This window comes from Mercenaria mercenaria, unplaced genomic scaffold (genome assembly GCF_021730395.1).
Source record: "Mercenaria mercenaria strain notata unplaced genomic scaffold, MADL_Memer_1 contig_2061, whole genome shotgun sequence".
In the NCBI taxonomy this organism is placed as follows: domain Eukaryota; kingdom Metazoa; phylum Mollusca; class Bivalvia; order Venerida; family Veneridae; genus Mercenaria; species Mercenaria mercenaria.
This window is the reverse complement of record NW_026460094.1, coordinates 50,263-72,585: the sequence shown is the minus strand read 5'-3', so window position 1 is coordinate 72,585 and position 22,323 is coordinate 50,263. Positions and strand designations below refer to the sequence as shown.

Sequence of the window (22,323 nt, the reverse complement as noted above, 5' to 3'; positions counted from 1 at the left end):
GATCTGATATTCTAATGCTTGGTGATACGGAATCTGTAAAAGTTGTTTTTATCGTGAAAATAGAAAAACGCACAACCATAATTCTTTGATCTTCGAAAGTAGATTATTTTTGCAGACCTACTGATATTCTTTACGGACAAACTTAAATATTCAGAGTTTATTCTCAGTTGAATGGTAAATAGGCAAACATGAAGTATTAATTAAAGGAATCATACCTCCAATGTTGTCGAAAACTGGTGCCTCATTATCGATTACGCTGACCGTATATGTTTTCTGCTTGCCTTGTGCTCCAGACAGGGTATCAGTACATACAATATTGATATCGTAGTAAGGCGTGGTTTCATACTTTAGAGATTTCCCGGCCACAGCTTGACCCACATAATATATAGTCCATACTGAAAATGTAAGATAATTGTTGAAAGGCGTGGTTTCATTACTTAGGGGCTATCCCGCCGCCAGAGTTTGACCCGAAAAATCTTAGTCCATAGCGTAAATATAATATTGATATTGTTGAAAAGCAAGGTTTCATAAGACAGAGGATTCCCCGGTGGCCAAAGATGGACCCACATAATATATACATTTTTGTATTCCATAATGTAAATATACATATGTCGGGGTTTTCCGGCCGCAGTCTATCCCACATAATACTAGTATATATTGGTTACTGTAAATAGAACATTGTTATTGCTGAAGGACGTGGATTCATAACTCGGGGTTTTCCGGCCGCAGTCTATCCCACATAGAACTAGTATATATTGGTTACTGTAAATAGAACATTGTTATTGTGGAAGGACGTGGATTCGTAACTCGGGGTTTTCCGGCCGCAGTCTATCCCACATAGAACTAGTATATATTGGTTACTGTAAATAGAACATTGTTATTGTTGAAGGACGTGGATTCATAACGAGGTTTTCCGGCCGCAGTCTATCCCACATAAAACTGGTATATATTGGTAAATGTAAATAGAACATTGTTATTGTTGAAGGACGTGGATTCATAACTCGGGGTTTTCCGGCCGCAGGCTAGACCAAGAAAATATATATTTCAGACTGTAAATATAACACTGGTACTGTAGCAAGGCGTTGACTCATAGCTCAGTGGCTTGACCCGCGGAATGTATAAACTAGTGCATACTGTAAATACAAGAGTGATATTGTCGAAAGGCGTGGTTTTATTTTCAAGACTGTTCGGCCACAGCTTCGCTCTCAAGATATATAATCCATAGTACACTTATAACTGTTTTACACTGTTACTGTTGAAAGGCGTGGTCTTATACCTCTGCATGGGGTCTCCCGGCCACAGTTTAACCCAGAGCATGTATATTCCATAATGTAAATATAATATTAAAATTGTTGAAAGGCGTGGTTTCATAACTTAGGGGCTTCCTGAGCCACAGTTTGACCCACAGAATATATATATATATATATATATATAGTCTATACTGTACATTTAACACTGATATCGGTGAAAGGCGTGGCTTCATTACTCAGAAGTTTCCTGGCCATAGCTTGACCCACATAATACATAGCACATAGTGTAAATAAAGTTTTAATAAAGTAGAAAGGCTTGGTCTCCCAGCCAACACTTGACCAAGATATTATAATTATAATCCTTTTGTAAATACAGCACTGATATCATTGAAAGGCGTGCTCTCATAATCAGTGGCTTTCTTGCCACACCTTAAAGTTAAAACAAGCAATATAAACTTACAGCTTGTGGACGGCTCATACAGTACTTCGAATTCTGGCTCAACTGGAGCTACCTGTGAACAATCAACAGCATCTTCTGACAATGTAAGACCAAGTAACTGAAGCCTATCAACTTGCTGTTCTGGTATTTCAATTGCCGAAGGGAGGTTTGTTATGTCAGGGCCCTGAAAAGAAAATACTATTAATAAAATAAAATTATATTCGTATTAACTTGTACGGGGATATTTATTTCACAACTTAAAAAAACAACTAAGTATTTGCTAAAGACATATGCAGTTTTTGATCTCCTGTCCTAAGAAGCCGATCAGACCGTTTTCAGTCACAATGTCACTGTGATCTTGACCTTTGACATCTGACCCCCATCTACTAACAAGAGCTGTCAAATGACAGCACGTTTGAATTTTTGAAGCCCTTCAACCTTGCACTACCTTACACACAAAAGCTTTTGCAAACTTCTATGAAGAAAAAGGGGCATAATTTTGCAAAAATGTAAGCCCGCATTATGCATTATGAAACTTACCATGTGAGGTTATTCCATGATGTCAAAGATGAATGGGGAATCTAAAAACATTTGGTCGAGTAATTCCTGAGAAACATGCTTTCGTGCAAAACTGTCACAAAACTATATTAGAAAAGGGGCATTATTGTGACAAAAGCAAAGGCAGAGTTACGTTTCTTGCCATATCAGGTCATCTTATAATGCCAAATACATGTATGAAGTTCGAAAGCAATTGGCTGAGTAGTTTTTAAGAAACCTGCTGGCTAAACTTTAACCTGAAATTCTAAGTTTAAAGGTGCGTAATTTTGACAAAACAAAATCTAGAGTTATGTTACTTGTTCCGAGAGGTTATCTCACGCTGCCGAAGACATGTGTGACGTTTGAAAGCATTTTGGATTAGCAGTTACTGAGGAATCTGCTTATATGCAAAACGTTCGTGACGTAGACGCGAACGCTGATGCCGACGCCGACGCCGACGAAGGGGTGATTACAAAAGCTCTAATTTCTTAAAAATTTCAAATAGTCGAGCTAAAAACAGATAATCATCCTATATGTAGTTTGCCCATAAGCATTCTTTAGTTAATGGGTCTACCGATCGACTGACAGACCGATCGAAAGACAATGAGCAAAACAATATACCCCCTCTTCTTTGAAGCGGGACATAATCAATTGATATCCATCGTAAAATTTAATAAAGCTAACCATGCACTTATGGGTCTATATTCTTTTCTTTTTTTAAAGTAATCAAAATAACTGCTAAAGATATTGATTTTACTCTAGTTACGGTTCATATAAATGAGGATGTCACCTTAAATGAAACTGATATTTACACGTGTTTGATTTCCAGGAACTTGACTGGTGGTCTTAACAATATGCCTATCTGTCAGTTCAAGGCAGTGACCCGTAATAACAATCGGCAAATTTCGTATTCTCCGTATGTGGTTTCGGCATTCTACGTTCTTTTACGGAAAGTCACGTTAGCGTTTAGCTACATTTACGTAGGAAGAATGCCAACTGCATAAACATACGGAAATTGCCAAGTGTCATTACGGGTCCAACACTTAAAATGAAAAGCTGTACAAAGTTAAATTGGCATGCAAACTGAGCGTGAATAGCAAACGCATGTGAACCTTATTTTCGACGTTGACCGTGAAGGTATCTGTAGTTGTCAATACACCATCTGTACAACTGACGACAAGGCTATATGCATCCTTCGTCTCGTAATCTAACACTCCAGCAGCAGTCTTCACTATCTGGTTATCTGTTCAAAATAACATCACAGAATTATAATAGAAGCTTGAATGATCCGGAATGCTGTATTCGGCTCGAGTGAATTAAGCCATGCCTGGGTCACAATATGCGTACATGTATCGCAACATCACGCGACAACATACACGTTTTGTAACCATTGTAAAGATAAAGTTCTTACTTGCTGCTTTGTAAAAAAACAATAAAGTAAGCTTAGATTTCTCAAAAGCATCGCGGGGTCGTGAGTTCGATCCTCGGGCGGGACGTATGTTCTCCGTGACTATCTGATAAACTACATTGTGTCTAAAATCATTGGTCCTCCACCTCTGATTCATGTGGGGAAGTTGGCAGTTACTTGCGGAGAACAGGTTTGTACTCTGGTACAGAATCCAGGAACACTGGTTAGGTTAACTGCCCGCCGTTACATGACTGAAATACTGTTGAAAAACGGCGTTAAACCCAAAACAAACAAAACACAGCAACTACAACCAGAGCCTTACACCGCAAGGTAGCCCCCACCCCCACCCCCCCCCCCCCCCCCCCAAAAAGTAACTGTAGTGGAAAAATAAAGCGAGCAGATTGCTTAAAAAATCTAAATGGGGATGGGGTAGAACAAGAGCTGTCTGTTGACAGCACTCGACTATTCGAAGAATTGATTGAAGTATGGGGTCAAAATATTACCAGAGATTTTCAGACAAAAGAAAAATAATAGATAAGACAAACACTGTACCTGTATTTGTGGATTTGGATAAGTCTTGCTCTATATGGCAATGTATAACCATGATGGTAAGCAAGTGTTCAAAGTTTCAAAGCCATATATCAAACAGTTTAGACAAAATATGGAATGGTATGCGGAACTTAACTAATTTCTTTGTCAAAAAGGGCCATAACTCAGCTAAAGTCCTTGTCCTAGTTATGTAGTCTTGCCTACATATGTAGACTATGATGGTAAACAAGTGGTCAAAGTTTCAAAGTCATATGACGAACAGGTTAGGCAAAATATTGACTGGTATGAAAAATTTAACAGATTTCTAAGTCCATAAGGGGCCATAATTCAGTCAAAATAGTTGACAGAGTTATGTACTCTTGCCTATAGATGGAAATCATGATGACAACAAGTGTTCAAAGTTTCAAAGCCACATGTCAAATAGTTTTGACAAAACGCTGACTTGTACAAAAACTGTACCAATTTCCAAGTCCAAAAAGGGCCATAATTCATCCAAAAAAGCTGACAGAGTTATGTATTCTTGCCTACAGATAGAGACTGTTATAATAAACAAGTGATAAAAGTTTCAAAGCCATATGTCAAACACTTTACACAAAATATGAACTGGTACGAAAAACTTAACCAAGATCTGTAAGTTAAAAGGGGCCATAATTCAGTCAAAATCCTTGTTGGAGTTATGTACTCTTGCCTAAAACTGGACATGGTGATGGTAAACAAGTGTTGAAAGTTTCAAAGCTTTATCTCAAAAGACTAAGTCAAAATGTGGACTGGTACGAAAAACTTAACCAAGGTGTGACGCCGACGCCGACGTCATGGTGAGTAGGATAGCTCTACTTATTCTTCGAATAGTCGAGCTAAAAATACAAGCCTTAACAGATCTAATTCGCAAGATGAATGCAATTTAGTTTCTTATATAAAACAACTATTCAATAGATTATATTTTTGTGACAAATATGGCATAGGACAGACAAAACATCATTGGGTGAATAATATATCCAATTTGATTATTTTCAGATTGGTACTTCAAACTGACGCCCCCTTGATTTACCACGATTATATTCTGACGATTCTGCATCATTGACAAGATCTTACCTTTTGATATCGCCAGTGTACTATTACTGGGAGAATGTGCTTGTATTTTAGACATTATCTGACATATAGCAATACGACTACATTAAAAAGTCTAACGTCGTTATTTGCAATACAGTGTGATATTCAATTACCGACAACATCACAAGAACACTTATCATTTGCCACAATAACAGTCGTCATGACTTGGGTTATTATTTACAAATAGGACTCATGATGCTACGCTGTGACAAATTCAATTGTAGAAAATAATAAAACGATCACACCAGTAATTGCCGCTTGACGTCATATTTTACAACACAGTGTGATCCTCACTTATCATCAATATAGAAAACTGCCATCACTGGTTGCCATGTAACATGATGAAAACAGGGGCAAGATTTGAAAATATGAACTTATTTGTCATGCTGTATGATACTAAACAGTTACATCAAAAGGACCGCCATCATTATTTGTCATGCTGTAATGATACTTACTGGTAACATCAACAGAACCGCCATCAGTATTTGCCATCCTGTAAGATACTTACTGGTAACATCAAAAGGACCGCCATCATTATATGCTATGCTGTAATGATACTTACTGGTAACATCAAAAGGACCGCCATGATAATATGCTATGCTGTAATGATACTTACTGGTAACATCAAAAGGACCGCCGTCATAATATGCTATGCTGTAATGGTACTTACTGGTAACATCAAAAGGACCGCCGTCATAATATGCTATGCTGTAATGGTACTTACTGGTAACATCAAAAGGACCGCCGTCATAATATGCTATGCTGTAATGGTACTTACTGGTAACATCAAAAGGACCGCCGTCATAATATGCTATGCTGTAATGATACTTACTGGTAACATCAAAAGGACCGCCGTCATAATATGCTATGCTGTAATGATACTTACTGGTAACATCAAAAGGACCGCCATCATTATATGCTATGCCGTAATGATACTTACTGGTAACATCAAAAGGACCGCCATCATAATATGCTATGCCGTAATGATACTTACTGGTAACATCAAAAGGACCGCCATCATAATATGCTATGCCGTAATGATACTTACTGGTAACATCAAAAGGACTGTCATCATTATATGCTAAGCTGTAATGATACTTACTGGTAACATCAAAAGGACCGCCATCAGCATTTGTCATGGTACATGCTGCATCATCCGCATCAAACTTCTCAAAATTAATAGTTTTCATTGTCAAGGTCCCAGTCTCTTCTTCAGATACAGTGTAGGATCCCCCGGGATTAGTTATTACTGGTGCCTTGGAAAGAAATATTGTATGGCAATTACAAATATCAATGACACGCACGGAGCCTAGGGTGAAATTTACAATATTTACTCGGAAACATTTATACAAATAATTTTATACGTTTAGTTAAACCTTGGTAGAAATTTAGATTACTACTACAAACACTGCTGACAAACCTTACAGGTGCCTTTGGGAGAGAAATTTAATTCTGGCATTAACATTATTGAAAAAAAACGCCTCCATTAAAACTCTTGCTGTGTACATACAGCGTATATGATGCGTACATGATGTGTACTGAAATCAAGGGCTTTAAATAGTACGCAGGTTATACACCGCACATACACCGATAGTACGTTTGTAGTACACTTTTGACATGAGCTCTGCCGCGTACTACTTGCTGCGTACATGCTGTGGACTACATAGTACACAGGATGTACGCTGGAGGAATTTAGTATGCGGGAAATAGTACGCAGCATGTACGCGGCACATACACTTTTCATATGCAAATAAGCCTGCGGTGTACTACCCCTGCGGCGTACATGCTGTGTACTCCTGCGGCGTACATGCTGTGTACTCCTGCGGCGTACATGCTGTGTACTCCTGGCCCGAGTCCTGCGGCGTACATGCTGTGTACTCCTGCTGCGTACATGCTGTGTACTCTTGTGGCGAAACTGCTGTGATAATGTAAATTCCTTACCCCACCAACTTTCTTATGCAAATGCTGATCATTTGGACAGAAAAAAACAGAAAAAAGATAAGTGACATGCATCAATAAGTATTTACCCTTACCAAAATAATGTAGATTGATGTTATCAAATAAATTAGTATGCTTTTCTTCATCCACTTTTCAATGAAATAGATCAATTTTTGTAGCATGTAATTTGGTAAACATTTGAAGAAAATGGCGTAACTGCATCAAGGGGAAACAACTTTAATGCAACTAAATGTAAGTGTTATGATTTATTATAGACGATGTGTGCGTAGTATGTATTTATTTTGATTAAAATCCATCTGAGAACAATCTAGGACTGGAATTATATAAGCATCTATACACTTTTACGTCCATAAAAAGTAGCGCACCAAAAAATTTTGGATTGATTTTTTCCAATGGGGCGAGCGCAATTAGCCAAAAACGTTCTGAAAATATACGAGCGGCAAATCCGATGAACAACTTTTTAATTTGGTGAGGACTTAATGAGTTAACATAATGAGCATTAAAGCCTTTATAAAACATGATAGAATGGTGTTTTGCTTAAGAGTATTCAAATAACAGTGAGAGCTATTAATTCTTCTCATTCGGGTGCTGTTGAGGCATTATCTTGGTAATTATTTCATGTATTACAAAATGTAATGCAACGAAGTTCAAATAAGGCTTTTCAATTATCCAAGTTAGAAAGCTCCTGGATTAATTCAAAATGAAAAAGAATATATTTTTACACTGCATGCAAGGTGCAGCTCAGAAATCACTAAGATGTAAGCTTCACAAATGAACATTGCAAATAGTTTGGCAAATTTTCATTGATCAGAATACCGGTAATCTGAACTATTCTATGCTATTAAGATAAAAGTTACTCGGAAATCAAGTTCTTGCTTCAAAAAAAAAAAAATGTACAAATCCTTCCTGCATAGTATAAATGCCAAAAGAAATTGTACAAGTCTTTCTCGCGTATATGAAGTGTACTGCACAAATTTCAAAGTATCTGCGGTGTACATGCAGTGTACTATTTTCTTGTACAAGTCCCTCCTGCGTACATGCAGTGTACTCCTTAAATTTTCAGAGTCTGTGCTGCGTACTTGAAGTGTACTAGTGACCTCCTGCGTACATGCTGTGTACTTGTCGAAATAGTTGTCGAAATAGTACGCGGCATGTACGCGGCATGCGGTGTATAATAATAATAATAATAATAATAATAATAATAATAACGACTTTATTTATAGTGGATAACATATTTGGCTATGCCAATTTACAATATGGTCCACATATACATGGCTATATACAAAAACAATGAACATGAATAAAATTATGACAAAATAAAACACAGAGTTATATGTTAACAGAAAAATAATATGAGAATGAAATATATACAATACAGGACACTATATTTGCTAACTGGAGTATTTACATTGAAAATGGTGAGAGATGGTAGAGACAGTATTTCCTGACACTTAATTACAATTATGAATTATTGTACTGTCAGAGTATTGCCACTGAAGGTATGATCTTTTGAATTTTTCCAGGGTGTCTGAAGAACGTATGTATTTAGGTATGTTATTCCAGATAACTGGTCCAGAGTAGTGCAAAGATTTGCGAAAAAATTCCTTTTTTGGCATAGGTACTACTAGTTCATCATTTTGTCTAGATCTAAGTTCATGATCAGATGTATGCTTTTGAGTAAATTTTGAAGTAAGGTAATTAGGACATTGATCATTAGTTGATTTATATACTAGGATTGCTTTTTTGTATTTAATTCGGTCAGAAAAAGTCATCCATTTCAATTCTGTAAATAACTCAGCAGATGGGGCATCAAATTTTTTGTCAAGAATGATTCTTGCAGCACGTTTTTGGAATTTCAAAACAGTTTCTAGAAGCTCGTCACCGCAGTTTCCCCATATAGTGCAGCAATAATCAAGATGTGGCAAAATATAAGCATTGAAAAACAGCTTTCGGGAGTGTAAGTTCAGGAAAGATTTTATTCGTAAGAGAAGATATAAATATGTATTGCATTTTTTCATGGTTTGTTCAACCTGATACTTCCAGTTTAGATGTTTATCAACATGTACTCCTAGAAGTTTCTCAGTGGATGAGTATGAAAGTGCTTGACCCTGCATTTGAATAGTATTACAGGTTATGTGATTTGTTATTTTATTGTTGTTATATGAGGCAGTGATGTACATAGCTTTTGTTTTAGATGTATTAGGAAGCATTGAGTTATCAGTGCACCATTTTTCAACAGTATTTATGTCAGCCTGTAGTGTACTGTGTACTTCTGCTACTGATTTACCCGAGGCAGATATTGTTGTATCATCTGCAAACATGTCAATTGATGATTTGCCTGTGTGTAGTGGAAGGTCATTGATGTACAGTATGAACAGTATTGGCCCTAGAACAGAGCCCTGGGGTACACCAGCAGAAATATCTTGGGCAGAAGATAGCTGACCTGCTACACAAACTTTTTGGGAACGGTTCTCTAAATATGATGATAACCATGCTATAGAAGATTCACTTAAGTTGTACAATTTTAATTTGTTTATTAATAGAGAGTGATTTACTAGATCAAAAGCTTTGGTCAGGTCTAAGAAAATCGTTCCAACATAGGAGTTATCATTTATAGCAGTAATCCATTCATCAATTATGTTAGTGAGGGCAGTTTCACAAGAATGGTTTGAACGAAAGCCGGATTGTTTCGAATGGAGAAGATTATTTATTTCTAAGAAGTTTTTCACTTGATTAGATACATGTCTTTCTATAAGTTTAGATAAAATTGGAAGTATTGATATTGGTCTGTAGTTACTTTTGTCTGATTTTGAATTCTTCTTGAATATTGGTGTTATTTTTGCTATTTTAAATTTTTCTGGAAATTTACATGTATTTATACTTAGATTAATTATCTTTGTGAGTGGTTGACCTATTACTTTGTGACTTATTTTCAGTACTCTTGGGCCAATTTCATCCAAACCAGTTGCCTTTGATTCATCAAGTGAGTTTAATTCTTTTAATATGAATTCCTCAGTAACTGGTGGTATTTGAAAAGTGTTGATTACTCCTTTACTATTTACAAATTCATGAATGAGTTTCTTGCTTTCATTGCTAAGATTTTGTGGGGGATTTGGTACAGTTTTAAAAACATGTGCAAAAAAAGAGTTGAAAGTTTCTGCTGTTGTATATGGATCTAAAATTGGATTGCCATTGTCATCGTTAATATAATTGGTTTGGTAATTCTTCCTTTTACCAGATAACTCATTTAGGTGTTTCCATAGCTTTTTCGGATTTTTCTTGTTGTTATTGATATTTTTGGAATAGAATGATCTTTTTGCTTGATTTGACAAGGTTTTTACTTTCTGTCTCCAAAATTTGTATTCTTGATTGGCTGATTTTTTAGCATTGTGTTTCAACTTAATTGCGTCTTTTATTTCTGAGTTAAACCAATCTGGTTGATGTTTACATTTAACTCGACGTTCCTTTTTAGGTAAGTGATGATCCATAACATCTAGAAAAATTTTAAGAAAAAAGTTCAAAGCATCATCAGGATCATCATACATATCCAACACAGACCATGGTTGCCTTTCTAAATCATGTAAAAAGTCTTCTTCATTGAAGTTTTTATATGACCTATATTTAACTGTTGAATGTAGCGGGCCATTTTTAGTTGTAGTTACAATTTTTCTGGTGAAACAGACAGGGAAGTGGTCACTAAATGCGAGATGGGGTATTTGTACATTTATAATGTTTGAAGGCTGATTTGTATATAAATGATCAATAATAGTTGATGATAAGTTTGTTACTCTTGTGGGTTTTTCTACTAATTGTGTGAGATTATGTGCATTTGTTATATTGTTCCATGCATTATTCACCGACTTATTTTCAATGTAATTATAATTAAAGTCTCCTAGTAATATTATTTCTTTGTTTTCAGGAAACACTGTCTCTAATGACATTTCAAATTCTTCATTCCAAAATTGGTTACAGGAGGGTGGTCTATAAGTGTAACATAGCAGGAAAGATTTTTGTTGGTTTGGTTTGATTTCTAGCCATAAAGTCTCTAAATTTTCATTTTCAAGATCATGTCTTTGCCAACATGGGTATTTTTCTTTCACATAAACAATAATTCCTCCTCCATGTGATTTTCTGTCTTTTCTAAATAGTTGATAATTTGATAAGCATAGTTCATTGTCTGTAAAATGATCATTTAAAAATGTTTCACAAAATCCAAGTACATCGAACTCGCTGTTTTCATCTAAAAAATACTTAATTTCATCTAATTTGGGATACAAGTAATGGATATTTAAGTGTATGAAATTAAGACCTTTTTTCAGGAATAAAGAATTTCCCACATCATTCTGAATGGAACTAGAATTAGAATTTAAAGTCACACAGTTATTTTCACTTTTGTCCGATATTGGGGTTTTGTTTGTGTCAGATTCACTGTCACTATCGCTAATTGTATTTAGAAATATGGTTGGTTGAACATTCGCCATGGAGGAATTTCCCACATCCGGTTGCGATATTGGTGATTGCCTGGCCTCAGTCTCCTGCAATGGTTTGGATGACTCCATGGGAGGCTGGCCTGTTGAAAATTTGCTTCATTATCCTTGATGATAATAGGTAGATTGAAATATTTACTAATTGCTGCCTTCATGTTGCTAACAAGGACTGATGCACCCTTGGAAGAAAGGTGAACTTCATCCTTATAAAGGGCTTTATTGATATTACCGTCCTTAAAATTAAATCTTGGTTTGTTCTCAATAAAGATATATCCATTCTTCCTGCATAAATTTTGTAATAGCTTATTGATTTCCTCTATGTACTTTAAAGACAATTTGTCAGTTTTCTTTTGTAGAACTGATGATATTGCTATTTTTGATTTAGCATTTAAATTTTTAAGTTCATTAGCAAGTTCTTCAAATTCCTCAATGATGGAGCTGCAACTTTCAGCATTTGAGACATTGTTTATCCCTGCATGAATGATAAACATGTCATATTCTGAGAGAGTTTCCTTTTTCTTGAGTGTTGTTAATCCTGTAGTGATATCACGAACTTTAGCACCAGGATGTGTCTTAACTTGAGCTTTCAAACTGTCGCCTGAAAACCTGGAAGTGCTTATCACCTTAGTTATTGAGTCTCCTAATATGTACACTTTAGGCTTGTCACTTGATTTTGCATGAGAAGATGTGTTTGAATTGCTCAAAACATTTGGCAATGCTTGTTTTGCTACTGTATCAAGAGAAGTTTCGCTAGGTATTTGTTTTTCTCCTTCACTTGATTTTGTAGGCCGAGTCGTTTCTACTGCGCTTTGTTTTTTGTTTACTACCTCAGGATTTGATTTTAGTGATCTGACCTCATCCTTTACTTCTTGCAGCTCTTTTCTATCTTGATGCAGTTCAAGTCTCAACATTTGAATATCAACCTTTGAGGCTGTAGTTTTTTGTGTCTGGTTTATGTTGTGCATTTGCTGCTTCAAGTCTGAAATTTCCTCTTTTAGTGGAAATTTCAAATGTACTCCTCTGGCGTACTACTGTGTTCGCGGCATATACATGTATATAAAATGTACTCCTCTGGCGTACTACTGTGTTCGCGGCATATACACAGCAAATACGCAGCATGAACGCCACAGAGGCTTGCTTCTGTAAGGGATATTATAGAGAAACATTAGTTTAATAAAGTGTTTTAAATGGAACCTCTGGGAGGAACACAAGGCGTTATTTACAAATATTTTTATACTTCGTCTTTAAATTCTTAAGAAACGGTCTTCACTAGGGCATTGTGAAAAATATCATTCTGACTTCAGGAGACTTAAACAACTGTTAACCCAGCTGCAGTAAGTTTTTATATATTTATGGTGTTTTTCTCATCGATTTTAACGGTTTTTACTTAACGAGTAGTTTTATATTGACGGTCGGTTTCTTTTATGGTCGTTTTCGCATCGATTGTAGTATTTGCTACCTACTGAATATTTTTAATATTGATGGTCGGTTTCCCACTGATTCTAGTACTTATTTTTCATTGAGATTTTACATATTTATGGTCAGTTTCTCTCTGCTTACTGAGTTTTTTTATTCATTGATTTACTGTAGTACTTACTACTTACAGAGTTTTTATATGCATTTAAAGCCAGTTTCTCATTGATTGTAGTACTTTCTACTGAGTTTTTTTGTATATTGATTGTTATTTTTTTCATTTACTGTAGTACCTGTTATGTACAGAGTTTTTATAGTTTCTTACTGATTTGAGTATTTGATACTTACTTTTATCACATGTTTGACGTCGCGGGAGTGTAATAAAGCCATTAAATAAAAACAATAATACACTAGTGTAATAAAGCTTTGACGTCGACGTCGTTTATAGTAAAGGAGACGTTGGTCAAATTGATTTGTTTATATAGTAAAAGAAAGTAGAATTTTTAATGTTTCGACAGGAAAGGCTAACATGTGATAAAAAGAATATTACATTTGTGACTTTCCACATTGAATTAATTAAACTCGTTGAATAAAATTGATAAAATGCTCGGCAGAGCCTCGCATTTTATTATTTTATTCAACTCGTTTAATAAATTCAATATGAAAAGACACTCATGTAATATCCTCTATATTTGAGGTTTTATATATTTATGGCCAATTTTTCACTGTTTGTAGTTCTTGCTACTCACTGAGATTTCATATATTTATATCGGTTTCCACTGGTTGTAGTACTTATTACTTACTGAGATTTCATATATTTATATCGGTTTCCACTGGTTGTAGTACTTATTACTTACTGAGATTTCATATATTTATATTGGTTTCCACTGGTTGTAGTACTTATTACTTACTGAATTTTGGATATTTATTGTCAGTGTTTCAGTGATAGTAGAAACAGTATCACCGCATGACACATCTACAGTGATCGTCCCTGACCTTCCTTCGAAGTCAAAGCCAGTAGTATGCCAGGCATACACTACATATTCTGTAATAGAAACATATTTCATTTAGATACTACTGAACTCGTAATCCGTAGAGAGGAGCTTCGGTCGGTGTTCTGGTCGTGTCAATGTTCTGTCGTGTCAATGTTCTGTTTTGTCTGTCGATGTTTTGTCATGCTCCCGCTACATATATACAAAGTCTATATAATACTTAGCATAACAGAACCACCTATAAACATCAGTAGGATACCAGAAAGGTCGTGTTAAATTATGGTTACGTATAGTGATACCCCGAATGAGAAAATTAGCTTGAGGGTATGCTGGTTTGTCTCGTTACCTGTATTACTACCTCATGACCTTTACTTTTCAGTCATTTATTTGCATATATAACTGGACACACAATTTATCAACTAATTCAAACTCCAAGCAATTATTTGCACATATAACTGATCACACACATTTTCCATCAATTATTCATAGATGAGATAAATGTCAAAGATTCTTCATCCGTTCCTGTCAAGAGATCCTTGAATTCCATGCAATTGTGATGAGATAACTGCCAATTATACTATACAGTTCATCGCAATTGTGATGAAATAACTGCCAATTATACTATACAGTTCTACGCAATTGTGATGAGATAAATGCCAATTATACTATACAGTTCTATCCAACTGTGATGAGATAATAATTATATGCAATTGTGATGAGATAACTGCCAATTATACTATACAGTTCATCGCAACTGTGATGAAATAACTGCCAATTATACTATACAGTTCTACGCAATTGTGATGAGATAAATGCCAATTATACTATACAGTTCTATCCAACTGTGATGAGATAATAATTATATGCAATTGTGATGAGATAACTGCCAATTATACTATACATTTCTATGCAATTGTGATGAGATAAATGCCAATTATACTATACAGTTCTACGCAATTGTGACCAGATAACTGCCAATTATACTATACAGTTCATCGCAATTGTGATGAAATAACTGCCAATTATACTATACATTTCTACGCAGTTGTGATGAGATAAATGCCAATTATACTATACAGTTCTATCCAACTGTGATGAGATAATAATTATATGCAATTGTGATGAGATAACTGCCAATTATACTATACAGTTCTATAAACGCAACAATGACATTATCAATGTATTAACCTGTAATGGGCAATGCCACGGTGCCTTTCTCCAGGGGTTCAATACCCGCAGCTATGACAGTATCAGACAGGTAACAATATGCCTCTGTAAAGATAAAAGACATACACGTCATTAAGTCCTACGGAGATGCATATCAGAGTTCGAAGTTTATAAAAAAAAATCTGGCTTAATAAGTGATCTACACATCGGAATGTACTACACACAATCACCTCGAAATGTGGTTAAGGTTACAGAAATTCCTACAAACGGCACGATATATATATATACAGGGGACGAAATTACTTATATATTATACTACAATATACTACTTGTACAATATATACGTACTGTACTACAGTTTATCCGGAATAACTGATATGTATTAATTATTCCAGAAAATCTCCCCACCCCTTCCAAAGGAACCAAGAGATGTCTCATAAAAGCAAGCTCGACTTTTAGAAGGTTTGTCGGTGAAACAGATTTTCTGTCTAACAAGGGTCTTTTTCCTCTAAGTTCATGTAATAGTTCTAGGGCTTGTTGTTGTGATTTTTTTCAAGTACACCTATAATCTATATGAAAGTTCAATCAAATATCTGCATTAATTTCCATGCAATATTTTAGCCTGCTTTTTCCAAGTCCTAAAAATCAATATTTTTACTGACTTTGAAAGAGCAATCTGAATGCAAAACTTCAACCTGGATTTCCTTACTCCAAGAACGGGAGTGAATTTGTTAAAATTCAGGTAACAGTTATGGGACTTGATGGCGTGGTCTTGTTTTTTTTTCCAAAAAGAGGGGTATATTTGTAATGGTTAACAACACCTTATTTTACTCTTTGGAAAACCTTAACTTAAAAGGGGCATAACTCTGGAAATTCTTTAGGAAGACTTACGCATCTTGTCACACTGATATACACTGTCACTATGAGCAAGTACAACAAGTTTCTATTGAATATCTTAAGTAATGAAGAAGATAATGGGCTTCATTAAAACGAGTCGGCGTTTGTCGAGGAAAGTGCAATAACCCACCTTATTCTTCGCGAATAGTCGTGCCATAACGGCCTAAGTGGTCCTACTCAGACTTACGCTATCCGCGTAACTGCTTAACTTTAAAATAAAATTGATGTTAAGAAAATATTTTAAAAGTAAAACAGATAATAAGCTAGCTTTTGATTTTTTTTTTTTGCATAAATTTCAGATTTTCACAAATTAGATTGAGAAGATTCTCGGACAGAGAACATAGGAGCCGCGTCATGAGAAAACCAACATGCGTTTGCGACCAGCATGCGCATCCACGCAGTCTGGTCAGGATCCATATGCTGTTCGCTTTCAAAGCCTATTGCAATTAGAGAAACCGTAAGCGAACAGCATGGATCCTGACCAGACTGCGCGGATGCGCAGGCTGGTCTGGATCCATGCTGGTCGCAAACGCATTATGTTGGTTTTCTCATGGCATGGCTCAGTCAGTAAAAATGTAAACAAAAAGGTTACCTGTGTTGTCAGAGACAGATACGGTGAACAGAGATGTCTTGGTAGTTTCTGACTCTGAAATTGTTGGCGACGCATTAGGCAGGTTGGTGAACGTCGGCGGCTGTGTAAAAAGGGAAGAGGGAGGGGTAGAAACGATAATGAATATTTTCTAGTCCTACATACTCCTTCATACTACAGTTTTAACTGAACTGACACATACAGTCATAATGTTTTGTGATATTACATTAATTCGTTTTTGCTGGGTTTTAACGTCAATCCGACACAACTGTAGGTCATATGGGGACTTTCCAGCTTTTGATGCAGGTGGAGGACGACTCCAGGTGCCCCTCCGTGCATTATTTCATCACGGGCACCTGGATAGAACGACCGACCTTCCTTAAGCCAGGTGGATGGCTTCCTCACTTGAGGAATTCAACGTTCCGAGTGAGGCTCGAACGATATTACATTAAAATTGATTTCATCTTTATTTTAACTTCCTTTTAATAACGCCCAATCACTATAACTGGAATATAACAAAACGGGATCTAATCATATTATCGTGTTTCATCTATACTCCCTGAAACATCTTGTTTGCTATTACATATACTAGAATAAGCAAATAGAAGTAATATATCGGGAGTTGAGTCTAACTTACACTGTTTTCCAGATCAACCGTAAACACCTCGGTATGTGTGTATAATGCGCTGTCGTTGCAGATGATGGACACGTCATGTGATGACGCCGCCGTGTAGTCCAAAGTTGCCGGGGGACTACCCTGATACCATAATTCGAATTCTTTATGTTTTTTATGAGAGAAAAAAAAACATAAGTAGTTAGATCGTGTATATTCAAGGCAGACTACTTTTGCCGATACAAATGGCCAATGTATTGGTAAACTTTAAAAGCTTTTAGAGAATAGCAGCTGACTGGTGAAATTATGTTCAATATCTAGTGACAGACGGGCTAATGACTTGTAAAGAAATTAATGCGAAACTTCAGGATACTTTTTCTGGTTTTTATGTCTGTTATATGAAACGTAGACTTGGCTTTTCTAAGTTTTTTTTTCTATTTCAACATCTGATACAACAATAGTTGCAACACAAGTAAAATCATTTAGCCGAGTAGCAGAAGTACTTTGCAGGTTGTTATATTCCCATCCACAAGTGAGATAAAGACATGAGCCACGCCATGAGAAAACCAACATAGTGTGTTTGCGACCAGCATGGATCCAGACCAGCCTGTGCATCCGCGCAGTCTGGTCAGGATCCATGCTTTTCGCTTCCAAAGCCTATTGCAATTAGAGAAACTGTTAGCGAACAGCATGTATCCTGACCAGACTGCGCGGATGCGCAGGCTGCTCTGGATCCATGCTGGTCGCAAAGACACTATGTTGGTTTTCTCATGGTGCGGCTCATATAAATATTTAAAAATACCCATTACCCATCATTCACTAAAATATCTTATCTTCATATATTTACTCCAACGGTAAAACATCCTCATGAAATGTATCTAACTGTCCTAAATATGTAAATTAATTGTGTCTGTAGAGTTACATTCACAATTAAATGTCATGTATACAGTAACAGTCATTTGTTAAAATAAACTTCAGTTTTTTAAAGTCGTATACATTAATACCGTGTTTAGCTATACAAGTATTAAGTGTCTTATTGTATAGTACTGTTAGTACACAAAAACATGTATTTTTCTGTTTTACATAAACTATATATGTATATTGTTTAAAATTTCAAATACGAAATTTGAATCTTTAGTACATTTTTAAAAACAATAATAACAACAACATAATAAAAAGATATGACATACAGTCAAACCTGTCTATAAAAACCACCCTTGGGAAAGCCACAATGTGGTCTTTATTGGGAGGTGGTCTTTATTCACAGGTTAAAATACACTGTAAATGTTAAAATGGGAAACAAAAGATATATACTAAATAGTATTAAATATGATTAAGACATATGTTTTTATCAATAAAATAAGTAAAGATTTTACTAATGGAATCAAGTTCAGTTTGTGGTAAAGGGACGTAAACTAGTCTTTGGAAATGTTTTGAAAACTCGTTCAATATGTTGTCATTAAAATCCTCCTGTGTCATTGAACTGTGCTCAACTATCCAATAACCATTTTCACTGAATGAACACAAAAGTCGAAAAATTGGCATACATTTGTGAAAAATGCAAAAGAGTTATTGACCCTATGTAATGCATGTAAGATCGTCACAGCGGACAAGTGTGTGAAGTTTCAATCTATTCGCATTAGTTTAAACTGAGATAACAGCTTACATACAAAATTGCTAAGTCGAAAAAGCGGCAACATTTCGATAAAAAGGGAAAGTAGAGTACTGCAAGTCAGATCATAACAGTAAATAAGTGCGTAAAGTTTCAATCCATTTTCACAAGTGATTACCGAGTCAGTGCCAGTTTGCATACAAAAACGTAACCAAATCGGGACGGGACGCCGACGCTGATGCTAACGCAGACGCCAACGAATGGGAGAATGGAATAGTATTTGTCCAAAAATCGAGCTGAAAATGATTGAACAATAAAACAAACTTACCAGGTGGTGTTAATGGTCTTATTTCAAAATGCGTTGCTTCCGGAGAAGTTTGGTCCACTGCACAAAGCATGGTGTCATCCGAGTCAGCCACAGAAAATAAATATAAAGAAACTGCCGAAGCCCCTCCATCTGATAAATACTGGTATGTCGCAGCCGGAAACCCGGTCCATACCGGATCCTAAAATAATGAAAACAAAATTGTTCAACTGGGAAAAAAATAAAGATATTTCGTTGCCTACTTATTTAACAACATGTATTTAATTGTATATAAATAAGCAATAAGATGCAGTAGTCAGGGCGAGGATTTCACATATAAATTGAGTTTAATTCCATAGGGGGCCTATATACCATTTTTAAACATTTTTATTTCTGATATAAAAAATTAATTTATGATTATTTTCGCTCAAGGCATTTTTGCCATTATTATTACCTGTAAATTTCAACCTGACAGGAACAAAGTACATGTATTCATGACAATTAAAAAAAAAATAAACATTTATACACAAATCTGCAAGTAATGTTTTTAGTACATTTATACCTCATCATAAATGTCTACAGTGAAATCTTCAGTGATGCTTGTAAATGTATCAGTGCAAGTTACAGTTACTGGTACTGTGGAATTCGCGTCATAGTGCAGATCATTTGCAGCCAGGAGCCAAATCTCAAAATCTGAAAATGGAACTTTTTTGCTTTGATTAACGCTTCGGCTTATGAATCTGGAATAAGTATCCACTTAACGTTCGTTTAAATATCGGGCAAGTATGAGGTTTACTTGTTACATGTATAAAACAGCTTGCATAATTAAGGAATCTGGATCTGTAAAATCAATCAGCAATTTTCGTACAATTGCGTGTTAAATAACCGGAAAATGCCGAAATCGAATACGGAGCATACCGGTACGTAAACTAGCGGAAATTGCCGATCGTCATTACCGGACCACTACCTTGAATTAGTACAATCAAACAAAAGGCAGAAGTCATTCTCCAAATAAATCTATTATGCTTTTTCTGAGTGCTTTGGTGAATACCTGACTTCATACTACACATGTAAGTACCAGGGTTTCAATAATAGAGAGATTATTTGAGCCGCGCCATGAGAAAACCAAAATAGTGGCTTTGCGACCAGCATGGATCCAGACCAGCCTGCGCATCCGCGCAGTCTGGTCAGGATCCATGCTGTTCGCTAACGGTTTCTCTAATTGCAATAGGCTGTGAAAGCAAACAGCATGGATCCTGACCAGACTGCGCAGATGCGCAGGCTGGTCTGGATCCATGGTGGTGGCAAAACGACTATGTCGGTTTCTCAAGGCGCGGCTCATTTATAGTCATTCGTCTGAATATTGGTCAAGTGTGAGGTTGCCTTGCAATAAAATAGAGTTGGTAGCGAATAGCAAAAAAAAAAAAAAAAAAATTCAAATCCCTCAGGTCACCAAAACTGTTTTAAAAACTTGTACTGTGTGAAAGCTTTGTAATTGATAAAACATAACTGCAAAAAGACAACTATTTCCAGCAGGAACTTCACAGGTATCAATCACGTATCTATCAGTAAGTTTAAAGCCCTTGGGAAATCATCATTAAAAGCAACAACAACAAAAAAACTGCATTTAACTCTTAAACTTAGGTTAGTTTTCGTTTACGCTGAATAATATTTGCACCACTGGCGCAACGACTTCTAACACGCTGACAAATGTGTTATAACTCAGCGTTAAACATGCATATAAAGAATTTTCTCCATGGCCAAATTGTTAAGGTCACTGACTTCAAATCACTTTCACCTCATCCATATAGGTTTGAGCCCCACTAGGGGTGTTGAATTCTTTATGTCAGGAAGCCATTCAGCTTCTGGTGGTTCTACTTAGTTTCCCGCCCGTGACGAAATAATTCACAGAAGAACACCTGGAGTCTTCCTTAACCACCAAAGCTGGACACTCGCCATATTTCCTGTAATTGTGTCTATGCCAAGCGGAACTAAACAAAACACAAAGCCTATCATTGTGATAGGAGGTTTACCAGGTGGCGTTCCTTGAATGTCAAAATCATCGTCATATGGAGCGGCTGCGGTATACGAACATGTAATTGTTGCCGTCGGTGAGTCCGTGACGGAGAAGCTGTGTAGAAGGGTATCAACGTCAGTTGCATCCGATATGGCCGGCGACAGTGTAGCTGGCATATCAACAAACACAGGAGCCTAAATGAAAAGTGAAAGTTTGTGTAGTTGTTCGTAATAGTTACTGATTTAAGAGAATGGTTCCGTAAGAAAAATAGAAAAATTACGTATTCTCAAAATGCGATTTTGGCATTCCTCGGTTTTTTACATAAAGTCATCTTTTACATCCGAAGGATGCCGAATTGCCAAACGAAATGAAAATATATAGCAAGCTAGGTTATTCAAATATCAGAATGCTAAATTTTCATTTTAGTACAAATCACACGTAATTGTAAATGTAGAAGTCGTTAGCGGTAGACAATTACCAGTTTTACAGATGGCTTGATGAAGTAATGAAATCTGAATAAAAATCTGATTACTGTTGAAGTCTTGTTTTTAGATTAATGCTTCACTAGGCTTTGAATAAAATGATAGTTTAACTTTAAGTTTGAGGTAAGATTTTGTACTTACAGCAGGTGACCTAATAGTTTTACACATTTATGTAAATTTTGCTTGCTATGTGACTTGTGAAGACCACCTTATCGGACCTCCTGTGGTATTTTTATACAGGTTTGACTGAATAACGAATAGTTAAATGGCAATAATTACAAATAAAAAGGAGGAGCCGGTGTTTTCGACCACTGAAGAATGAGATCTCATGTTTTATAAATGTGGTGACTGTCTTCTAACAGCTTCCTATTGGCGTTCTTGCATGAGCGCTACGGTAAAAGATATTAGATTTCCACGTTGTGGCGCATCGATACATTTGGCCTGTCAGAACGATATATCAAAACATGTCAGAAAGAAAAGAAAAAAATAATAAAGCAC

The 22,323-nt window shown here is 36.0% G+C and overlaps 1 protein-coding gene across 1 annotated transcript in view; it reads right to left on the bottom strand.

Annotated features, from left to right (window-relative positions):
- Window positions 1–215: 215 nt before the first annotated feature.
- Window positions 216–22,323, bottom strand: part of LOC128552120 (uncharacterized) — a gene marked incomplete at its 3' end in the record, with an annotated part of 62,131 nt that continues 40,023 nt past the window's right edge. The window contains exons 16-26 of the mRNA XM_053533139.1: window positions 21,360–21,537; window positions 19,889–20,019; window positions 19,351–19,528; window positions 17,435–17,574; window positions 16,801–16,900; window positions 15,333–15,416; window positions 14,064–14,197; window positions 6,396–6,549; window positions 3,339–3,469; window positions 1,711–1,873; window positions 216–395 (exon numbers count right to left, since the gene is read on the bottom strand). Of these exons, the coding sequence (XP_053389114.1) occupies window positions 216–395; window positions 1,711–1,873; window positions 3,339–3,469; window positions 6,396–6,549; window positions 14,064–14,197; window positions 15,333–15,416; window positions 16,801–16,900; window positions 17,435–17,574; window positions 19,351–19,528; window positions 19,889–20,019; window positions 21,360–21,537 (1,573 nt within the window). The remainder of the gene's footprint in view (window positions 396–1,710; window positions 1,874–3,338; window positions 3,470–6,395; window positions 6,550–14,063; window positions 14,198–15,332; window positions 15,417–16,800; window positions 16,901–17,434; window positions 17,575–19,350; window positions 19,529–19,888; window positions 20,020–21,359; window positions 21,538–22,323) is intronic.